General features: G+C 43.6%; 1 protein-coding gene across 2 annotated transcripts in view; it reads left to right on the forward strand.

Annotated features, from left to right (window-relative positions):
* Nucleotides 1-18,577, forward strand: part of LOC131228688 (alanine--tRNA ligase, chloroplastic/mitochondrial) — a 132,349-nt gene that overhangs the window by 102,921 nt on the left and 10,851 nt on the right. For both annotated transcript variants that reach the window (XM_058224529.1, XM_058224530.1), the window contains exon 11: nt 5,974-6,183. In XM_058224529.1, the coding sequence (XP_058080512.1) occupies nt 5,974-6,183 (210 nt within the window). The remainder of the gene's footprint in view (nt 1-5,973; nt 6,184-18,577) is intronic.

The raw sequence follows: 18,577 nt of genomic DNA on the forward strand, positions 1-18,577 counted from the left end.
CGGCCACGCTACGCTACGTAGCGTACACTACCGCTACGCTACGGGCACTATTTGAAACACTGGTCTTAACACTTGAATCCCGAAAGTCAAAACGCCTCTCAACTAATGCTTTGAGATAGTATCTGATGTCTTGCACCACTTGGTACATGTGCTCCAAGGTATCAACGTTACGAGAATAGAGTTCTCATTGGATCTCAAATCGGAGGCCCATCCTGAATCTGGACAGTGTAATCATTGGGTCCTCAACGTCATATCGCATCATGTATTCATCGAACTTGGTGATGTAATTTGACACAATCCTAGACCCCTGGCGCAACGCCTGCCACTGGTTTAGGAGCCTCTTGTGGTAAGAGAGGGAGATACTTTTCTTTAAGGACCACTTTCATCTCAGCCCAGTGTGCAACTAGGGGCTCTCCACTCCACACAATTTTACGCTCCATGTTGGTCCAGAAAAAGTTTGGCTTCGCCCACCAGTGTAATCTTGGAAAATCTCACTCGATGGGCATCAGACATTATCATACTAATCAAAATAGTGGTCCATGTCTGTCACCCAATCAAGGAATGCTTTGGGTTCCAAATGACCATCAAAACTGGGAGCTTCAACTTTCACACCCTTCATGACTTGCGCATCTGGGTCATGATGTTCCTTGTGTTGTAGTTGCACTTGTGCTCGACCACGCCCAACGCCTTGGCCACGACCACTCCCTCGCTTATCAACTTGATCTACAGCTTGAGATTGGATATCTTGTCTAGTGTTGGGGTTCGCATGAAGGAAGGCCTCAAGCTGATTGACGCGCGCATTGGTCGCGGTCAATTGAGTGGCAATGGTTTTATTGTGTGCTTCAATGGTCATTAGACAGTGGTTGATAGTGTTAAGGGACTCGGCAATCTGCTCTAGATTCATAGTGAGATGTAGACCAAAACCACACCCAGAACGAGTGGGCTTACACAAGGGAACTTAAAAAGAAACTTAGATACTAGGGTAATGTTATGACAAAGAAAAAACCAACAATAGAGATCAAACTGGACACACTAGAAACACTAATCTGAAAATTCATTAAGCCATCAACCTCAAATACTACGTTGAAAATTCAGCAGGACGGTAATATGAGAGTACCAAACTCAAAATTCAGCAAGAGTGTAATATGAAAATTACAAACTGAATATTCAACAAGGTGACAACTTAAGATTACAACGCTGAAAATTCAGCAATGGTATAAGTGGAAAACGCTAGCTAAAAATTCAGCAATGGGACACTCCAAACTAGGAACAAAAATCAGCAATATGATCATAGATTTTATATGCAATGTATGCTCTAATAACCCTAGATGTAAGTTGTATCCTAGATGTGAATCTAACCTAAGTGCAACACAAAAATCCTATGCTAAACCTATTGTCTATGATACCAAATTTGATGCAGGACCAATGCATGAACTCAAATGATGTCCCCTCGTTTTGCCCCCTCGCTCCCTTTCAGGGCCATCATTGTCAGATGGGTTGGACCCCCAGATCAGTGGGTCAAGCTGAATGTTTAGGGGCAATCCGGGAGCCAGCGGTGGGGGCGGCATATGCCGGGACAACCTAGGGAACATGCTTTTTGCGTTCCACAACAGATATGTGGTGGTTTCCAAATTGGTTGCGGAAACTCAGGCGTTGGTTGATGGCCTCCTCATTTGCAAAGATAAGGGCCTTTCGTCCATCATTATTGAGACAGACTCCCGAGCTCTCTCTCTTCGATGCGGCCTCCAGCCCTACCGCTTCTTGTGGTTGGAAACTCTAGTACCATCTACATTCTATTCATCAACTTTCGAGGGCCCTCAATCTTCGCTTCTCCCACATCTTCCGCAAAGGTAACTCCGTCGCTGATGCCTTAGCCAATTTGGCCAGCAGCGGTGCCCCAGATTTGAGGTTCCTTCTCCCCTTAGATCTCCCCTGTCACATTAGAGGGTCCTTGCTTCTTGACAGAGTAGGGCTGGGCCAGGTCAGGCACCGGAAGGCAAAGAAAGGAGTGGGGTAATCTCTCACCTTGCCCCCTGGGTTCGGACCTGCCTCCATCCCGGCGAGCTCCCCTTCCTTGCGCGGGCAGCCCTTGCTGCTTTCTTTCTTCCCTCCTGCCCCCCCTTTTCTTCTTTTTGTTTGGTTTTCTGGTTTGGGTATATGATAGTAGGGACCCGGTTTATCTTTTTGTCCATCGTGGTCCCGCCCGATTGATTGTAAATTCCCCTTCATCAATGAATTTCTGGTGGCAACAAAAAAAAAAAAAAAAAACTCGAATGATGTGAGAGATCAATTAGAAAAATTAAATTAATTAAGAAAATCACAAATCATGCTAACATCATCACAAATATCAAGATTCTGAGAGGAAAGCATGCATAGTTTAAGCCTAAGTTGCCAAGCATCATCCTACAAGACCATTAAACATGAAAAACTGGGATCTAATGGATGAAGAAACATCCAAATAGCATAGGGTTAAGTCTATTGTAAAGGGAAATGTCTAATACTACATAGGGTTTACTAGATTTGGATGTGGGTGAAGTTAAGGTTAGGAAAGTTTAGAGAAAAGGGTGAGATTAAGGCTAAAGTGGGGAATTTGATGAAGGGATTAAATGATTTAGGTATTAGGAAAAGGGAATTAGGGTTTTGGATGTAGGGAAATTAGGGATTTGATGTTAATTGAAGGATTTGAAGATCTAGGGTTTAGGAATTTGGGGGAAATTGGTAGATTTGGGATTTAGGGTTAGGGTTAAGGTTTATAGGTGGGAATGAAGGAGGTTTTGTTGTTAGGATAGTGGAATGCCAATTGTAAGGGTAGTGGAATGCCAAAGAGACAAGGGATGGACCGTATGGCCAGCCCTATGGGTTCAAACGTGTGGGCTAGGTAGGGTTCGGTTTTGGGTTCCAAGGTTCGACTTGTGGAGATGGGTGTGAAGGAGGAGAAACGGAAGGGTTTTAATGGATTTTAAAGAAAGGGGAAAGAAGAAGAGAAGAAACTTGAAGAAATTCCTTGATTGTTGACAAAAAGATGTGAATATGGTGATAGAAGGAGCCTTGCACCTCCATTGATGAAGATAGACCTCGCACTGATCATCCTTTCAAATCACATGGAAGATATCCTCACATCACATGAATATTAGAGAGAGAACAAGAGAGTTCAATTTCTTTCAATCACCAAAAAACCACCATTCCGGAGCGTCCCCCCTTTAAGAGCTTTTGAAAATTACAAAATAATCCTTGTTTTATGTCTTTTAACCAAAATTACCCTAGTCTAAGGAAAAAACATATAAAACCACTCACAAAGTGTCCAAAGCATAAACCAAACATAAAACTAGATCCTAAAACATGTCCTATGATGAAAAGAATCGTCCACGATTAACGGCCCGATCATGTAATCCATGCGATCCAACGATCCAAATCACTCCTTACAGCAACTCACGTGCATCTTCCCAGTGTAGGGGTCTTCCAGATGCTCGTACATGCATTATGGAGTCTTCAACACGGATACTTGCCTAGCCATAAAGAAATTGGGCCCCGCCTCTTAGTTTGATACGTTCGCAATGGCGTACGTGGTGTGATGTCCTCATCAGTTATCTTTAGTCTTCGATGTGCAGTCGATCTATGATCACTCCTAACTTTTGTGAGTGTGCTAGCTCCACCATTTGCTTCCCTCGGAACATGAGTAAATGTGATGAGGTTCTGGTCACAAATGTCATGAGGCTCCTTGATTAGATTCGCAATCCTCATTGGATATTGCTGGCTGCTGGCCTAGGCAATGGCATTAGAGGAATCTCCTTCGATAGTGATAGGAAAAAAGCCAAAATCCGCAACCACTCAAATGATTTGGAGTGCAGCAGCTCCACAGCGGCTTCAAGTCCACGATGCCAATATTGCCTGAAATTTTAACAAGCACAGCTGCTACCATCAAAGATCAGGCTACCTGTGTCAGCAGGTCCAGGATTGCCCAGTGAGCACTCATCAAAATTAGATTTATAATTCCCCAAGGAATAAGGCTTCCACAAGGCAGGCACCAGCTGGTTAATCTAACCCCCCCTATTCTGTATTTCTATTAAAATAATTTATAGCAGTGTTCTTATTAACTGCTGTTTTTTTCTTGGTTAATTTCTTCATATATGTGCACTTACCAAAACTATAGTGCTATTAACTCGATCCTGAGATTGTATTCTATAAATACTCCATATGTGCTACCTAAAGCTTTGTGCTCCAATCAAGGCCAATCTGCACATTTCTCACTCTGGTTCTGAGATGACGACATTATGTCCTCACCAAAGCAATAGTATACCTCATAACAGCACTCAGTAAAAGCTAAGTTGCTCCAAGTAAATCCATGAGCACATTTTTTCGCTAACCTTTGCTTTGTTTTCTAAAAGTGATGTGTCAATGACCCTGTGCAAGTGCCATACCTGCCTAGTGCTATATAGAATGTCTACATGGCAGATTGGATTGAGTTTTTAGCAATCTATCAATCTTTTTTGAAAATTTATCTATCTATCAATCTTGGCATCACTTAACATTTCTCCTTCCAAATGTTATGAATAAAATGCTGAGTTCAATTTGATTTCTTGTGCAGAACTGATCATGCAATAACGCATTAAGCACAAAAGTATGAAGTTTTATTTTATTTTATTCTATTCTTTTTTCTTTTTCTTTTTTAATATTATAGCTAACTAGATTGATTCTATTTTGATAGCTAGCTCAGGAAAGGAGACAAGGATACCCACTCGTCATTTCGTCTTTCTTTCGGGAATCCACAGTATCATTTGAAATGATTTACACTTGAGTGAGTAGCAAGATCTCTACCATTAGAAATGACACATGATAATCTCTTAGGCCCTGGCTTCAATGAGGAAGCCTGTTTCATTACATTATGAGAATCACATCAATTACCAAGGCCCCAGAAAATGAACTAGCAAACCTCATGACCTTATGAAGCACACCAGCCTGTGTCATTGGAATGAACATGACAGACAGCTTGGAGAATGTCATCTCTAGGAAAACGTTTCTACCCCCTGAAGATAACAATCTCTCATTTATCTTCAAAAGATGCTTCCTGCCCTAGGACTCAGGTTCCCAATAGAGCAAACATGTTAGTTGAAGCTTGAAGGGGGAAAAAAAACAGATTGGAGGATTCCAACATGTCTTGGCTTTCAGAATCTTGATCCCTGGACAAATTGCCCCCTTTCAATCCTGAAAGAAATCCTTTCTTGATGCCCATTTGAAATCGGCTCTCACGAAAGCCCATCAACCACCAAGAATATTATTTTTCTTTGGAAGGGCTTCCCAGGGATAAAGTTGTTTATTAGGAGGCCAATTCTGAGAATTGACAAATGATGGTATTTGCCACACCTCTGCTACTACAACGTGTCTGCAATTGAGATTCCCTGTGTCTTTTCTTTTGGAGGTTAATGCTTAAGGCTGCACTATTGCATCTTTTACTTCATCTTATTTCGCTGTCGCCTTTTTTTTTATAAAGCAAGTAAAAGATTTTAGAAGTCAGTAAAAGATTTTAGAAGTCTTCTTAGATGTTTGTATGTGTAACATATGCATTCTGTGGCATCCAAAGTCTTTGACTGTAAATATTTCTCTTTTCATTCGATTTCAGTTACTCTTCTATTGAATTTTTGCTTCTAGTTGCCGAAGGTAAGAGTGAAGATAAAAATGGATAATTCTAGTTGTCTTGTTCAGTCCTGAATATTTGGTTCCGTTGACTTTTTTGTCAGCCACATTTCCTTTTTATAATGTGCCGTGCATGCAGTATTTCTACCAGAACACAACCTTTTGTTGAACTCTGATAGTGATTCCTCTAGAGGATAATCTATCATTCATCTGATCCTTATTATTTTTCTTTATTAACTTTGAATCTAAGTTGTGACATTGCATTAGATGCCATTTACTAATTCCACTATTCTGCTCTAAGGATGGTTTACACCATTTTCCTGCTAACACAATGTACTATAGGTGCGAGTTGTAGAGGTTCCTGGTGTGTCAATGGAACTCTGTGGCGGGACGCATGTGAGCAGCACTTCTGAATTACGTGGCTTCAAAATTATTTCCGAGCAGGGGATTGCATCTGGAATCAGGCGTATTGAAGCTGTAGCTGGTGAAGCTTTCATTGATTACATCAATGTTCGAGACAACCATATGAAACATTTATGCTCCACTCTCAAGGTATAGTGTCATTTAGAGTTTTTGTTATTCAATACCTTCATTATCGTGCTTTCTTTATAATTTCTCTTTTCCTTTAGTTAAATAAATAAATAAATTGTGTAAATGAAACATCTTACCATTTGTAAGTGTCACCAGATCCGAGACATTTTGAATTGTCAGGACAGAATTATGGTTTTGTCATCCTACATGACTGACATGAAAAATAATTCAGTAATCATTGTTTCATCAAGAGCAAGCTTAAGCTTGAATTTATTGAAAAGAGGAGACAAGATGTCTTCTAACTTGCAAAAATGAGAGAGAGGAAGGGTAGGGACCCCGATCATGTTAGATGCATTAAGAGCGATAATCAGAGGGTACTTGTAAAAGGCAATGAGATCAATGAAAGGTGGAGAAGCTATTTTTAGAACTTATTGAATGACAACCACTTTGAGAGTCTAGGGTGGAAGGAACCATAAACTCAAAAGACGTTGGATACCATAGTTACTTTCGTAGGATTAGGATATAAGAAGTAAAAGAAGCTTTGAGAAAGATGAAAACATGAAAGGTCAACTAAATGGTATACAAATAGAGGGTTCGAAGTGTAGGGCAGATCCTGGGTTATTTTGGTTGACAAAGATGTTCAACAAGATTGTAAGATCAAAGAAGATGTTAGAAGAATGGACGAAAAGTACCATGGTGCTTATTTATAATAACAAAGGAGACATACAATGTAATATACCGAAAATTTTCACGCACAAGTAGGTACACAAGTGCTGACTGTAGAATATTAAAAATAAAAAACAGAGACACTTTAATGAACGCGTATGTACACACCCTTACAGTTATACTTACGTACACAGTATTACGAACTTCAGTCCCTCATATATCTTCGTATACTTGATGGTTCAATAAACCAACCATTAAAATAACTCATCATCACTAGATTAAGGTATCTGATTGTCCAATTCTCTCTTGGACTACCCAATCATAGTAAACCGACCACGTGATCTACATATTTGTCCATACACACATCTAATTAAGATTATGATCCGTTCATCTTGTTCGTCACCTAGGTATATGCTTAACTACTGTTGAAATCAGGATCTAAAGACCTCACACATATGTGCAAGTTACTTGAGGATCTAACGGTTTACAGTCCTACCCATTGGTCACTTTGAAAACTCACTTTGTGCTTATCCGTTTACGAAAGTGACTGTACAATAATCCGTATACATGGATAGGGTCCTAACCATCCAGTTTCCTTATCCTTAGCACATCATCGAACCGTCCATCAAATTTGGATCCATCAATTGGGCCATCCAAATATCGAAATACACTGGTTAATGGGAAAACTAGAGACTACGGAAAGATGTAAACCGTTAAAATGCATCTTGATCACCGTTAAGAGATCATGGTCCAAATTAAATTCGTTGGAAATAGCAAGTTAAATAGTAGACCCCTGTCAAATCTCATCCTAATTGGATGGTGCAATCATAGTCTATGCAAGGTGGAAAGTCCCAATCACTTAAAGGGTAAAATTGTAATAAAGGGGTCTATTCACAGCAGCATCATTTGTTTACATTGTTTCTATAAAAAATAAAATAAAATAAAATAATAATAATAATAATAAAGAAAAAAGAAGAAGAAGAGAAGAAAGAAAAGGAAATAAAAAAGAAAAAAGAAAAAGAAGAGAAGAAAGAAAAGGAAATAAAGAAGTAGAAATAGCCTATAAGATAGAGGTTTAGCCTCTTGCAGCCTATCTTGGGGTCTTTAATTTGGACCATCCAATTCAAACCATCCAGCCTCCAAAAGATACAAAATGTCCAACTATTAGTCTTGCTGCCTAAAAGCCATTGAATCCAAACCAATTGTTTTTCATTCAATTCAAACCATTCAATTCAATCACTCGACAAGAATAAGCCGTTCAACTACCAATTGTGTCATCAAAAAACATACAATGATCAACTAACCTTTTATCAACCATCCATCCGTAACTTGATGAACACTTGCCATGGGAATTAAGATAAACAAACTATGTGGTGTACCGTTACTGTGTACACGCACATGTGTTGTTTCATTAGACACCTAGAGCAAGACATTTTTACGTCCGTAGAGAACCGGATCTTCTCTCGTCTTCACGTCCCAAACCCACCGAACTCAACCCACTGTCGTGGACAACTATGACTTGATGATCCGAGCCATTTATCAAGTCAACCAACAAACCCCAGTCCTTGGTGGTGCACATGTGATCAGATATCACATGCACATGCACTAGAACTATGTTACACCTAGCGCGCAAAACTGTTTTTTGAAAACGGAACTTGTGCGTAATGTTATTCCACTCAAAGTGGGATTCAGATTCGAATCTAGGAGAATTTCTCCTCCAAATACCAACCATTCGTTCCTATTTCTTAGAACACAAGAAATGGAAAGAAACAGGTATGGCACAATTGACGCCTAAAATCTTGCCACACGCGGCAACGAAAGCTGCAAGCTTCATCCTTCCAACCCAACGGGATTTTTTTAACCATAGAGCTTCAAACTCCATGGGTCCCATCTCGTCCGTTTAGTGCAAAGATCTCGAAACAATAGTGGTTGGGAGAGATTTTTCCATTAAAAATCGTATTGTCTTCCTCGGTTTGAATAGCGATCGTTCGATCTTGTGAAAACACTATCCGGAGATCAGAAACATCCATCTGAAGGGCCACATAGGCATTAACAAATCCTTAAAATCTTACCAAGAGTTGTCGCATGAAGAAACAAATCATGTGTATACAAAACCACATCAACTCGACGCTTGCCGTATCCAAAACCTAGGAACCTTCAGGGACAATCGTGATGCTATAAAAGTCCCTGCCATAAGAAAACCACACTAACAACAATTATAATTTCAGAGAAATCAAAACATGGAGAGAAAATAGGAGAAATTGTGAAAAAAGAAGCCGAGTAAGTTGACTCGGTTTGAGCCACTTCAATCTGCACCTTGTGTTGTTCAGAAACGCATTCTAGACAATCCAGGGAGAAGAAAGAGAGGAGGAGAAGAAAGAAGGAGAAAGAAGGAGAATCAAAGGAGAAAGATCTCTTTTAAGTTAACTCAGCAAGTCGATTCGCTGAGACAACTCGTCAAGCCAATTTGGAGCTGAATTGGGTGGCGTTTGGATAGAGTGTTTTGCAGCTCAGGTGATTGATTCCTCCCTTTTGAGTTCATTTCCCTTTCATCAATAGTTCTATTCTTGTTCTAAATTTCCCTTTCATCAACAAAGAAGATCGTGGCACTGGCCATCATATCCAACATGTCGTCAAGACACAGAATAGGAAACCGATACTTGATCGTGATCTTGTTAATGGCCCAACTATCCACACACATTCGTGTAACGCCCTGAAAATCGGGGGTCGAGTAAAAGTCCAACTCCCGAGTTCCAACGCATCACTTATGCAACATATTTAATGATGATTAAATGTTGTCTGTATTAGTGCATAAAACATGAATAAGATTAAGCAAAATAGCAAAACATAATCCAGGGATAGTTGTAATACGCAAGCGGAAGACTAAAACAAATATGTATAACTTGATAGACTAGTTTAGGCCCCAAAGTATGTTTGCATTGCCAGGTCAATAATTACATGTATTGTTTCAGAATACAAAATGTCAAAAATGTAATAGTCTACTATAAGTATGAGCCTGAAGCCCCGTCGATTCAGAACAGTCTACGAGAACCCGCCTGAATACTGCATATATGAGAATGCCTCCTCATCATCCTCAAAGTTCGGCTCCGCCTCGCAGGCTGCGCCATCATCTGAACCTACAATAGGGTCTGGTTGGTGTTTAAAACATCGTCTCATAACGTGGGAGTGAGTGATCAACTCAATGGAACAATAAAGCAAAGGTTAACGTGTTATTAATTCAGTCAAGCAGCAATGATAAAACAATACAATCGAACATCCCTAGATACTCTGATTAATGCAGGAATGGTATGTATAAATGATGTATGCCCTCGCGTGCACTCCCTCAGCGATTTTCATCTAACGGTCGTGCATGTCAGTCACTTCCTCGTGCTCTCTACACATCGCCAAACGGCACATGCAATGTGGTGCATAAATATGATTACCAAGTTCTTATTAGTCCTTTTCATACAGTAGGATTAGGAAGCTAAGGTACCTCCTTTATATCAATTCCCAAACAATGATCCATTCTAGGGTCGTCAATCCTAGTAAATCTCACTTGATGATACGGTTCTGGGTCGCTGCAAAGGGCTCGTCACCTTATCAGTGCAGGCCTAGTGTACTCTTGTTGCTACATAAGGGCTCGTCGCCTCTACGCAGTTTTAGCGTACACTCGAGGTCACTATAAAGGGCTCGTCACCTTATCAGTGTAGGCCGACAGCTCAAATACAGTGTCCCATACCACCGTATTCGACTCACGAGTCTGGTTGCTCATTGGTCACTACGGGGAGGCTCGTCACCCCAGCGTAGGACGACAGCTCGACCACAGTGTCCCATACCACCATGCCCGACTCATGAGTCTTAGCGGATCGACGTACCAAAGTTTTAAGGGATTTTCACTGGTGAGTTTGGTACCCTAGATTCAAACAGTAGCGTCCATACATGGTGAACATACATCGGGTCAATCGGGTTACTTGACGAGCTCGACTAGTACGAGCGCACGTTGAATTGACCGACATGAAGTGCGTAAGCACTCCGTGTGGTCTAACCACTGCCGACAACCAAGGTACGACTCGGGTTCATCGAATACGTCCTATGTGGCGAGACAACCTCAGCCACATATTCAGTGCCTGTTACCGATTGCCTGGAATATTTCGTAGTCCCAGACACATTCAATTATAACAGATAATTATACAAGCTAATCAAAACAGTAATGGATCAACAATTCCAATCATACAAGCATGTGAGCATTTGATGGATTTCAACTAAAACATGAATTCACACATATGCAGTGTCTAAGTAGAGCAGACAAAGAATACAAATTACATGGAGGAAATCATACATATCGTTAAGGTAGTTGAGAATCTTATCTCAACACCCATGTAAAGTACAAATACTACATGCCTGATCATTCAGACATTTCTATAAACACTTAGACTACATATTCCAACATACATAGATTTATTTACTTAAAATGCATATTATAGCAAATCCTTTCGCATAGGAGTTACGAAACATACAACAATCATGTGTTAACAAACATCTATAATAACAACTATTAATCATGATTCCATGTTCACTCAGACATTTCGACAAACACTTAGTCTACACACTTCAACATACATGACGTATGTTGGTCGTAACACATACTGGGCCAAATCCTTTCGCCGAGGAGTTGTTACACATACAACTAGCATAACCACACGACAATTAATCATGGCAAACACACATTCAAATTCCATACGTATACGTCCCTTTCTACAAATACATGGAATACCCTAAACTCCATATAGTTCATATATATCTGAAACGCGAAACAAACATCTCATTTGGCATGTGAAGTAGCACCCACATCAGTAATAAACCATTAACCGACATTGAAAGCCTTGAAAACCATAACCTATGCGTTTATAGTCCGCACCTTTCGCCAGTAGACTCGTAACGAACTCAGTTTTAAAGCTAAGTCTTTGTCTACGGCAGATTGGCAACCTATAGCATAAATTAGGCTAGCTATTTCATAACTTACACTATTTGAAACCCTAAAACAGATTAGGGTTAGGTTTTCTTACCTAAGAACGGAATCGGAATCGCCTGTATAGCGACACAGGAAAGGTAGTTGAGTGCATGGAATAGCGGGATCGAATCCCAGGAAGATTCTCCAACTCTCACTCTCCCTTTCTCTCTTTTCCCTTCTCTTTTCTCTCCTCTCTCCCCTAGGGTTTCTCAAATTCGTATGGGGTGAGAGAGAGAGGTTTTAAGGTCGTTATATAGGCCTAGGTTTGATGAGAATAGCCCAAGGGCCAAGGTATACTTAGGTTATATCCAAATATGGACTGTTCCGGTCCAACGGAGCACTTCTGGTGGCCCCTTTTCCACGTGCGGTCCGACTTAAGCTCCCTGACCATGGATCTAGGCCAGGCTGAGTTTTCATTCCGATCGGATTTACATATCAGCCGTGGCGGACCAGTTTCAGTTTAATGGTCACCGGCACTCGATCAGGGCCACAAGTACACCGACATGTGTGGAACATTTCTCCTAATCCGAGGGTGTATTTGGGTCAGATTCTGACAATTTGAATCCTTATATTTGACCCGCAAGCGACACGACTCAAATTACTTAAATTCAGATTTTATTTCTAAATATTTTCACGTTTCTCACACACTTTGCTCTGGGCTCAAGTTGTGCATTTCTAGACACAATTAGGACTTGATTTTCGAGGAGTTTGTCAAGTCCAGTAATGCGGTCATATTCGTATAGTTTCGGGAAAATCGGACTTTTGACGTGCGGTCCAGGTCCGATACGAAGTTTCAGGATGCTCCCGAGAGCAACCGGGTTTAGGGATGGATTCTAGATTTCAGGGTAATGTAGCGTCAATGATTTTGCACGTTTTGGGTCTTGCAGATCATATTTAAAGTGATTAGTGCTAATTTCACAAGCACTCTAGTTTAGCACTTGCTAACATTGACCTAATTTTCTAAAGGTTTTAGTCCTAGGTAATTTTTACCTGAGGTGGTATTCGGGTCCTTGTACGGATTTTTCCGAGTCGTTACAATCTACCCCCCTAAAAAAAATTCATCCTCGAAATTAGTACCTTTTCATACTCAAGAATCTGAGGGTAGTTCTTTCGAATCTCGGCTTCTGTCTCCCAAGTAGCCTCTTCTTATGTGTGATGCGTCCACAGCACTTTCACAAGTGGAATAACTTTGCTACGCAATACCTGCTCCTTCCTGTCTAGGATACGCGTCGATCGCAGTATATATGTAGCATCCTCACTCAACTGCACCTGCTCCCATCTGATAATGTGGGAAGGATCGGGAATGTATTTCTTCAGCATAGAAACATGAAATACGTTATGCACGCCCGCGAGTGGTGTGGGCAAAGCAAGGTAGTATGCTACTGCCCCCACTCGATCAAGTATCTGGAATGGGCCAATGAATTGAGGTGTAAGCTTCCCCTTCTTACCAAACCGAAGGACTCCCTTCATAGGGGAAACTTTGAGGAACACATGGTCTCCGACCTCGAACTCTAACAGTCGCTGCCTCGTATTGGCGTAGCTCTTCTGTCTGCTCTGCGTTGTCAGAAGTCGGCGCCTGATAATGTCGACTTTCTCTGAAGTCGCCTGAACTAACTCCGGGTCAATCAAGCTCTTCTCGCCAACCTCTGCCCAGCAATGCGGTGTTCTGCACTAGCGCCCATACAGTGCCTCGTAAGGAGTCATGCCAATACTCGCCTGGAAGCTGTTATTATATGCGAACTCTGCATAGGGAAGACAGTCATCCCAACTGTCCTTGAAATCCAGCACACAGGCCCGCAACATATCTTCCAGAATCTGATTCACCCGTTCCGTCTGCCCGTCAGTCTGTGGGTGGAACGCGGTACTGAACTTCAACTTCACACCCATCGCTTCCTGGATACGCGTCCAGAAGATAGATGTGAATCGCGTGTCTCGGTCCGACACGCTCTCCAAGGGAACTCTATGCAGACGTACAATCTCCTTAATGTACAACCTGGCCAACTCATCTGCAGAGTTCGAAACTCTAATAGGGAGGAAATGAGCCGATTTCGTCAACCGGTCCACGATCACCCAAATAGAATCATAACCCTTCTTCGTCTTCGGCAGCCCTGAGATGAAATCCATAGAGATGAAGTCCCACTTCCATTCAGCTATAGGCGTGGGCTGAAGCAAACCAGGAGGTCGGCGATGTTCTGCCTTGACCTGCTGGCACGTGAGACAACGAGACACGTAATCTGCTATTTGAGCCTTCATATTGTTCCACCAGTACGACCTCTTCATGTCACGATACATCTTCGTACTACCTGGATGCATAGCCATTCGAGAATCGTGAGCGGCCTCAAGAACTTCTTTCCTCAAGTCAAGGAGGTTCGGGACGCATAGGCGGCCACGGTAACGTAAGCCCCCATCCGTACCAACGCTCCACTCTGAATCCTCATCTACACTAACCTACCCTCTCATCTTCACCAATAGCTCATCGTCTGCCTGAGCTGCGATGATCCTGTCATCAATGAGGGGCTGTACTCGAATATGTGCGATGCCCTCATACGGCTCCTCCACCGTGAGTTTCTGCTCAAAGTCTCGCACAAACTCTACCATGTCCCACTCTGCTATCATCAACAGAGCCGCAAATGCCAATGCCTTCTTGCGGCTCAACGCGTCTGCCACAAGGTTGGCCTTGCCAGGATGGTAAGAGACTTCGAACTTGAAGTCCTTCAGTGTCTCCATCCATCGTCGCTGCCTCATATTCAAATCTCTCTGCGTGAATATGTACCTAAGGATCTTGCGGTCGCAAAAGAGCTCGAACTCCTCTCCGTAGAGGTAATGTCTCCAGAGCTTCAGTGCGAAGATGATGACTCCTAACTCCAGGTCATGCGTCGTATAATTCTTGTTGTGTTTCCTCAACTGTCTCGAGGCATATGCAATCACCCTGTCCTTTTGCATAAGGACACAACCCAAACCGACACGAGATGCGTCTGTATATATAACATACTTGACCCCTTGCTCTGGCAATACTAGCACAGGGGCGGACGTCAACTTGTCCTTCAGCTCCTGAAAAGCTGCTTCTGCCTTTTCATTCCAGGCAAACTTCAGATCTTTCCGTGTCAACTGAGACAAAGGTCTGGCTATCTTCGAAAAATTCCGAATGAATCTTCGATTGTAACCTGCCAGACCAAGAAAACTCCTCACCTCAGTAACTGAACCAGGCTGCTCCCAGTCCTGAACTGCGGCTACCTTAGCAAGGTCCACAGTTATCCATTCCTTGAACACCACATGTCCTAGGAACTTGACTTCTTCTTTCCAAAAGTCGCACTTCTTGTAATGTGCAAACAACTGGTTCTTCCTCAGAGTATCCAAGACTACTCGCAGGTGTTCCTCGTGCTCTTCCCGACTCTTGGAGGATATCAGGATGTCATCAATAAACACAGTGACGAATCGGTAGAGGAACGACCGAAATACCCTGTTCATCAAGTCCATGAACACAGCTGGTGCGTTCGTAAGGCCGAACGACATCACGAGAAACTCGTAGTGCCCAAAACTGGTCCTGAAAGCCGTCTTTTGCACGTCCTCATCCCTGACGCGCAACTGATGATACCCTGACTATATATCGATCTTCAAAAAATACTGCGTCCTTTCAACTGATCGAACAGATCATCTATTCTGGGCAAGGGATACTTGTTCTTCACTGTCATTTGGTTCAACCTGCGATAATCAATACACAATCACAGTGAACCGTCCTTCTTCTTCACAAATAACACGGGTACTCCCCAAGGAGACACACTCGGCCGTATGAAGCCACCATCTAACAGATCGTCAATCTGTTTCCTCAGTTCCTTCATCTCACAAGGAGCCTTGCGATACGTTGGAAGAGATATTGGTGTCGCATCGGGCACAAGGTCGATAGTGAAGTCGATCTCGCGCCGAGGAGGTAGTCCAGGTATCTTACTGAACACGTCCTCAAACTCTCGAACCACTAGTGTGTCTTCAAGTACCGGGCCGTCAACATTCTTCAGTAAGGAAGCATAACAAAGGACTCGAAAAGGGCAACTGACCTGCACGGGGAACGTAAAGGGCGTGCCCTCAGGTCCGTGAGCTGTCACCAATCGGGTCTCGCAGTCAATCTCGGCCCTCACTTCAGTCAACCAATCCATACCAAAGATGGCGTCAAAATGGTATATCGTGGTGACAATCAAGTCAATTCATATCGTCTTGCTCCCTAGATCTATCAAGCAACCCTCACACATCTTGGTGGCATCCGTAAAAGTCCCTGGTGCTGCGATAACTCGCACCCCAACCATCGGAGTCGTCTTCAGCCCTAAGCGCTGGACTGCAGAACATGATATCACGGATATAGTGGATCCCGTATCCACCAACAGAAATATAGGGGTACCTTCAATGTGGGCGGTGAGCTCGAAGGCCAAAGGTACGGTAGCTGTAGAATCAGGCGCTTCCGCTGTAAGTGCATGGACGCGCGCCTGCTGAGATCGGTTGGGCTGAGGAGCCATAGGTCGCTGAGGCGGCCTAGATCGAGGTACGGGTGGCCGGAATGATGGATGAGCTGGTGCCGAGCGTAGAGGTGGTGCTGATATAGCCTGGGAAAGCTGGCGGTTGATCCTCTGGGGTGGTGAGAAGCCGCTATCCCTCATCCTGGTGAAGCAAGTCACCTCCATGTGGCTTGGCCTCTTGCAATAGGACACCACACATCAGGTCGCCTCACAAGGGCAGGTGGAGCCATCAGTCTCGGCGGTGAATCTGCTCGCGGCCTCTTCCCGAGGAATGGTCTGCTCTGAATCTCAGGTCGCGGCCTAGGAGCCATCGGTACTCGCATATGGGACTGCCTGTCCTCGTCCTGCTCGACCCTCATAGACATGCTCACTAGCTCAAAATAGCTAGGTATGCTAGTGCAGCATATCTTCAACCGAATATCTGGTCGCAAACCCTCAGAAAAACGCCACATACGCATCGGCTCATCTGACAAAATCAACGGGGCGTACCTGCCCAACACAAGGAACTTGTTCTCATACTCAACCACTGTCATCCCTCCCTGTCGGAGGCGAAGGAACTCACTCTCCTTCTCGTGGCGGTAGGTGACGGGATAGTACTTCTCATGGAAGCGGGTCTCAAAATCTGTCCACATCTATATGTGTCCAACTGCAACAATACGGAGGACACTATCCCACCATAAGCTGGCCTCCTTCTCGAACATGAAGGTTACCAACTTCACCTGCTCGGACTCTGTGCAGTGCAGCGGCTTTAGCATCTTAGAGATGCAGTCAAGCCAATACTTGGCCTCCTCGGGTCTGTGAGTACTCGCAAAGGTATGGAGCCATAAGCGCTGGAATCGCTCAAGGTGGCCGCTGACACCTGCATTCCCAGCAAGGGGTGGAAAAGGAGCAGGCGAAGCCACACCCATGCTTTGGGCAAAAATCTCCGCCATGGTGGTCAAAAACTGCTGCTGCTGCTGTGCTTGCTGCTGGTGTTACTGTATCTGTTGCTGTTGCATCAACAACATCATCTGCTCCAACGACGCATGGTTCTGCTCTAGAACCGGTGGCACAACAGGTGTAGGCCCATTGGTAGGGCCAGTGGCCGGCTAAGATTCCGGCATTGTGTCAGAGGGAGACGGGCCCTAACTGGGGTCTGTATGACTATCGCTTAGGGGAGGTGCCCCGTCAAACGAATCGCCAAGAGAGACATGCCGTACTCCGTGTGGCCTTAGGTGGCATTCCCTATATACAACATGGGGTGCAACCCAGGTCAGATTCAGCATGCCCACAACCTCAACCACATATCATTTACACAGTTTAAAGAAACTTCATGCATTTCATTTACCAAAATTGTCACAATTACATGAGATATATCATAACATGAATCATGACAGGAAACGCATATGAGCTATTACGAGTAAAGCTGCTAACATTAAGACAACTAACAAACACAAACACACTATTTAGCTACGATACTACTAAGCACTTAAACATTAAAACATAAACATTCTAAGACAGCAACAAAGCAAACTACTGGGCAACGACATGGATGACTAGACATCTGAGTCTGGCGACGGAGAAGGGGCGCCCTTATCCTGCAAGCAACGCAGGATAGCTTTCAAGGTGCGGGTCACCTTCTTGAACTTGTGCTTCACGAGGGCCCGAGTATCAATGATCTCCTGTCGCAGGGCAACCTGGCCCTCAAGTCGAACTAGACGGGCATCCCTAACAGCCCGACTAGGGTCATGCTCCGTTGCCGTAGGAGGGGAGCTCTCATCCGTGTCTTGAGCCTCCACTTCTTCCTCCTATTCTTCTTCTATCTCCTCTCTGCTTTCCTCCTCGCTATCATACTCTTCACTAGCCGTCTCGTCCTCACTCTCATCGAGGCGGGCTTGTCGCTGCCGTGGCCCAATTTCCATCTGGTTGAGAGTAGCCTCGTTGATGTAATAGGTCGGCACCGGCACTTCCGCCCCCAAGTCTATAGCCAAACTCCCGTGCAATCTTGCATATGAGTCGGTTGAATGGGAGCGAATTAGACGCTCTAGTGGAGCGTGTGGTAAGAACTATCTGCCGCAAAACGTGCATAGGCACACACAACTTCTCTTCCTGCCCTACTTAGTACAGGAAAGCTACCATTAGACGGGTGCATTCGCTGCGGTTGCTCCACCTAAGGTACACGTTGTACGTGAAGATGTGGTGGAGCAGGCGGAAGTCATCAGTCATGTTAGTTGCTAGGAGACTGTTGTTCGGA

Source organism: Magnolia sinica, chromosome 16 (assembly GCF_029962835.1).
Source record: "Magnolia sinica isolate HGM2019 chromosome 16, MsV1, whole genome shotgun sequence".
Classification (NCBI taxonomy): Eukaryota; Viridiplantae; Streptophyta; class Magnoliopsida; order Magnoliales; family Magnoliaceae; genus Magnolia; species Magnolia sinica.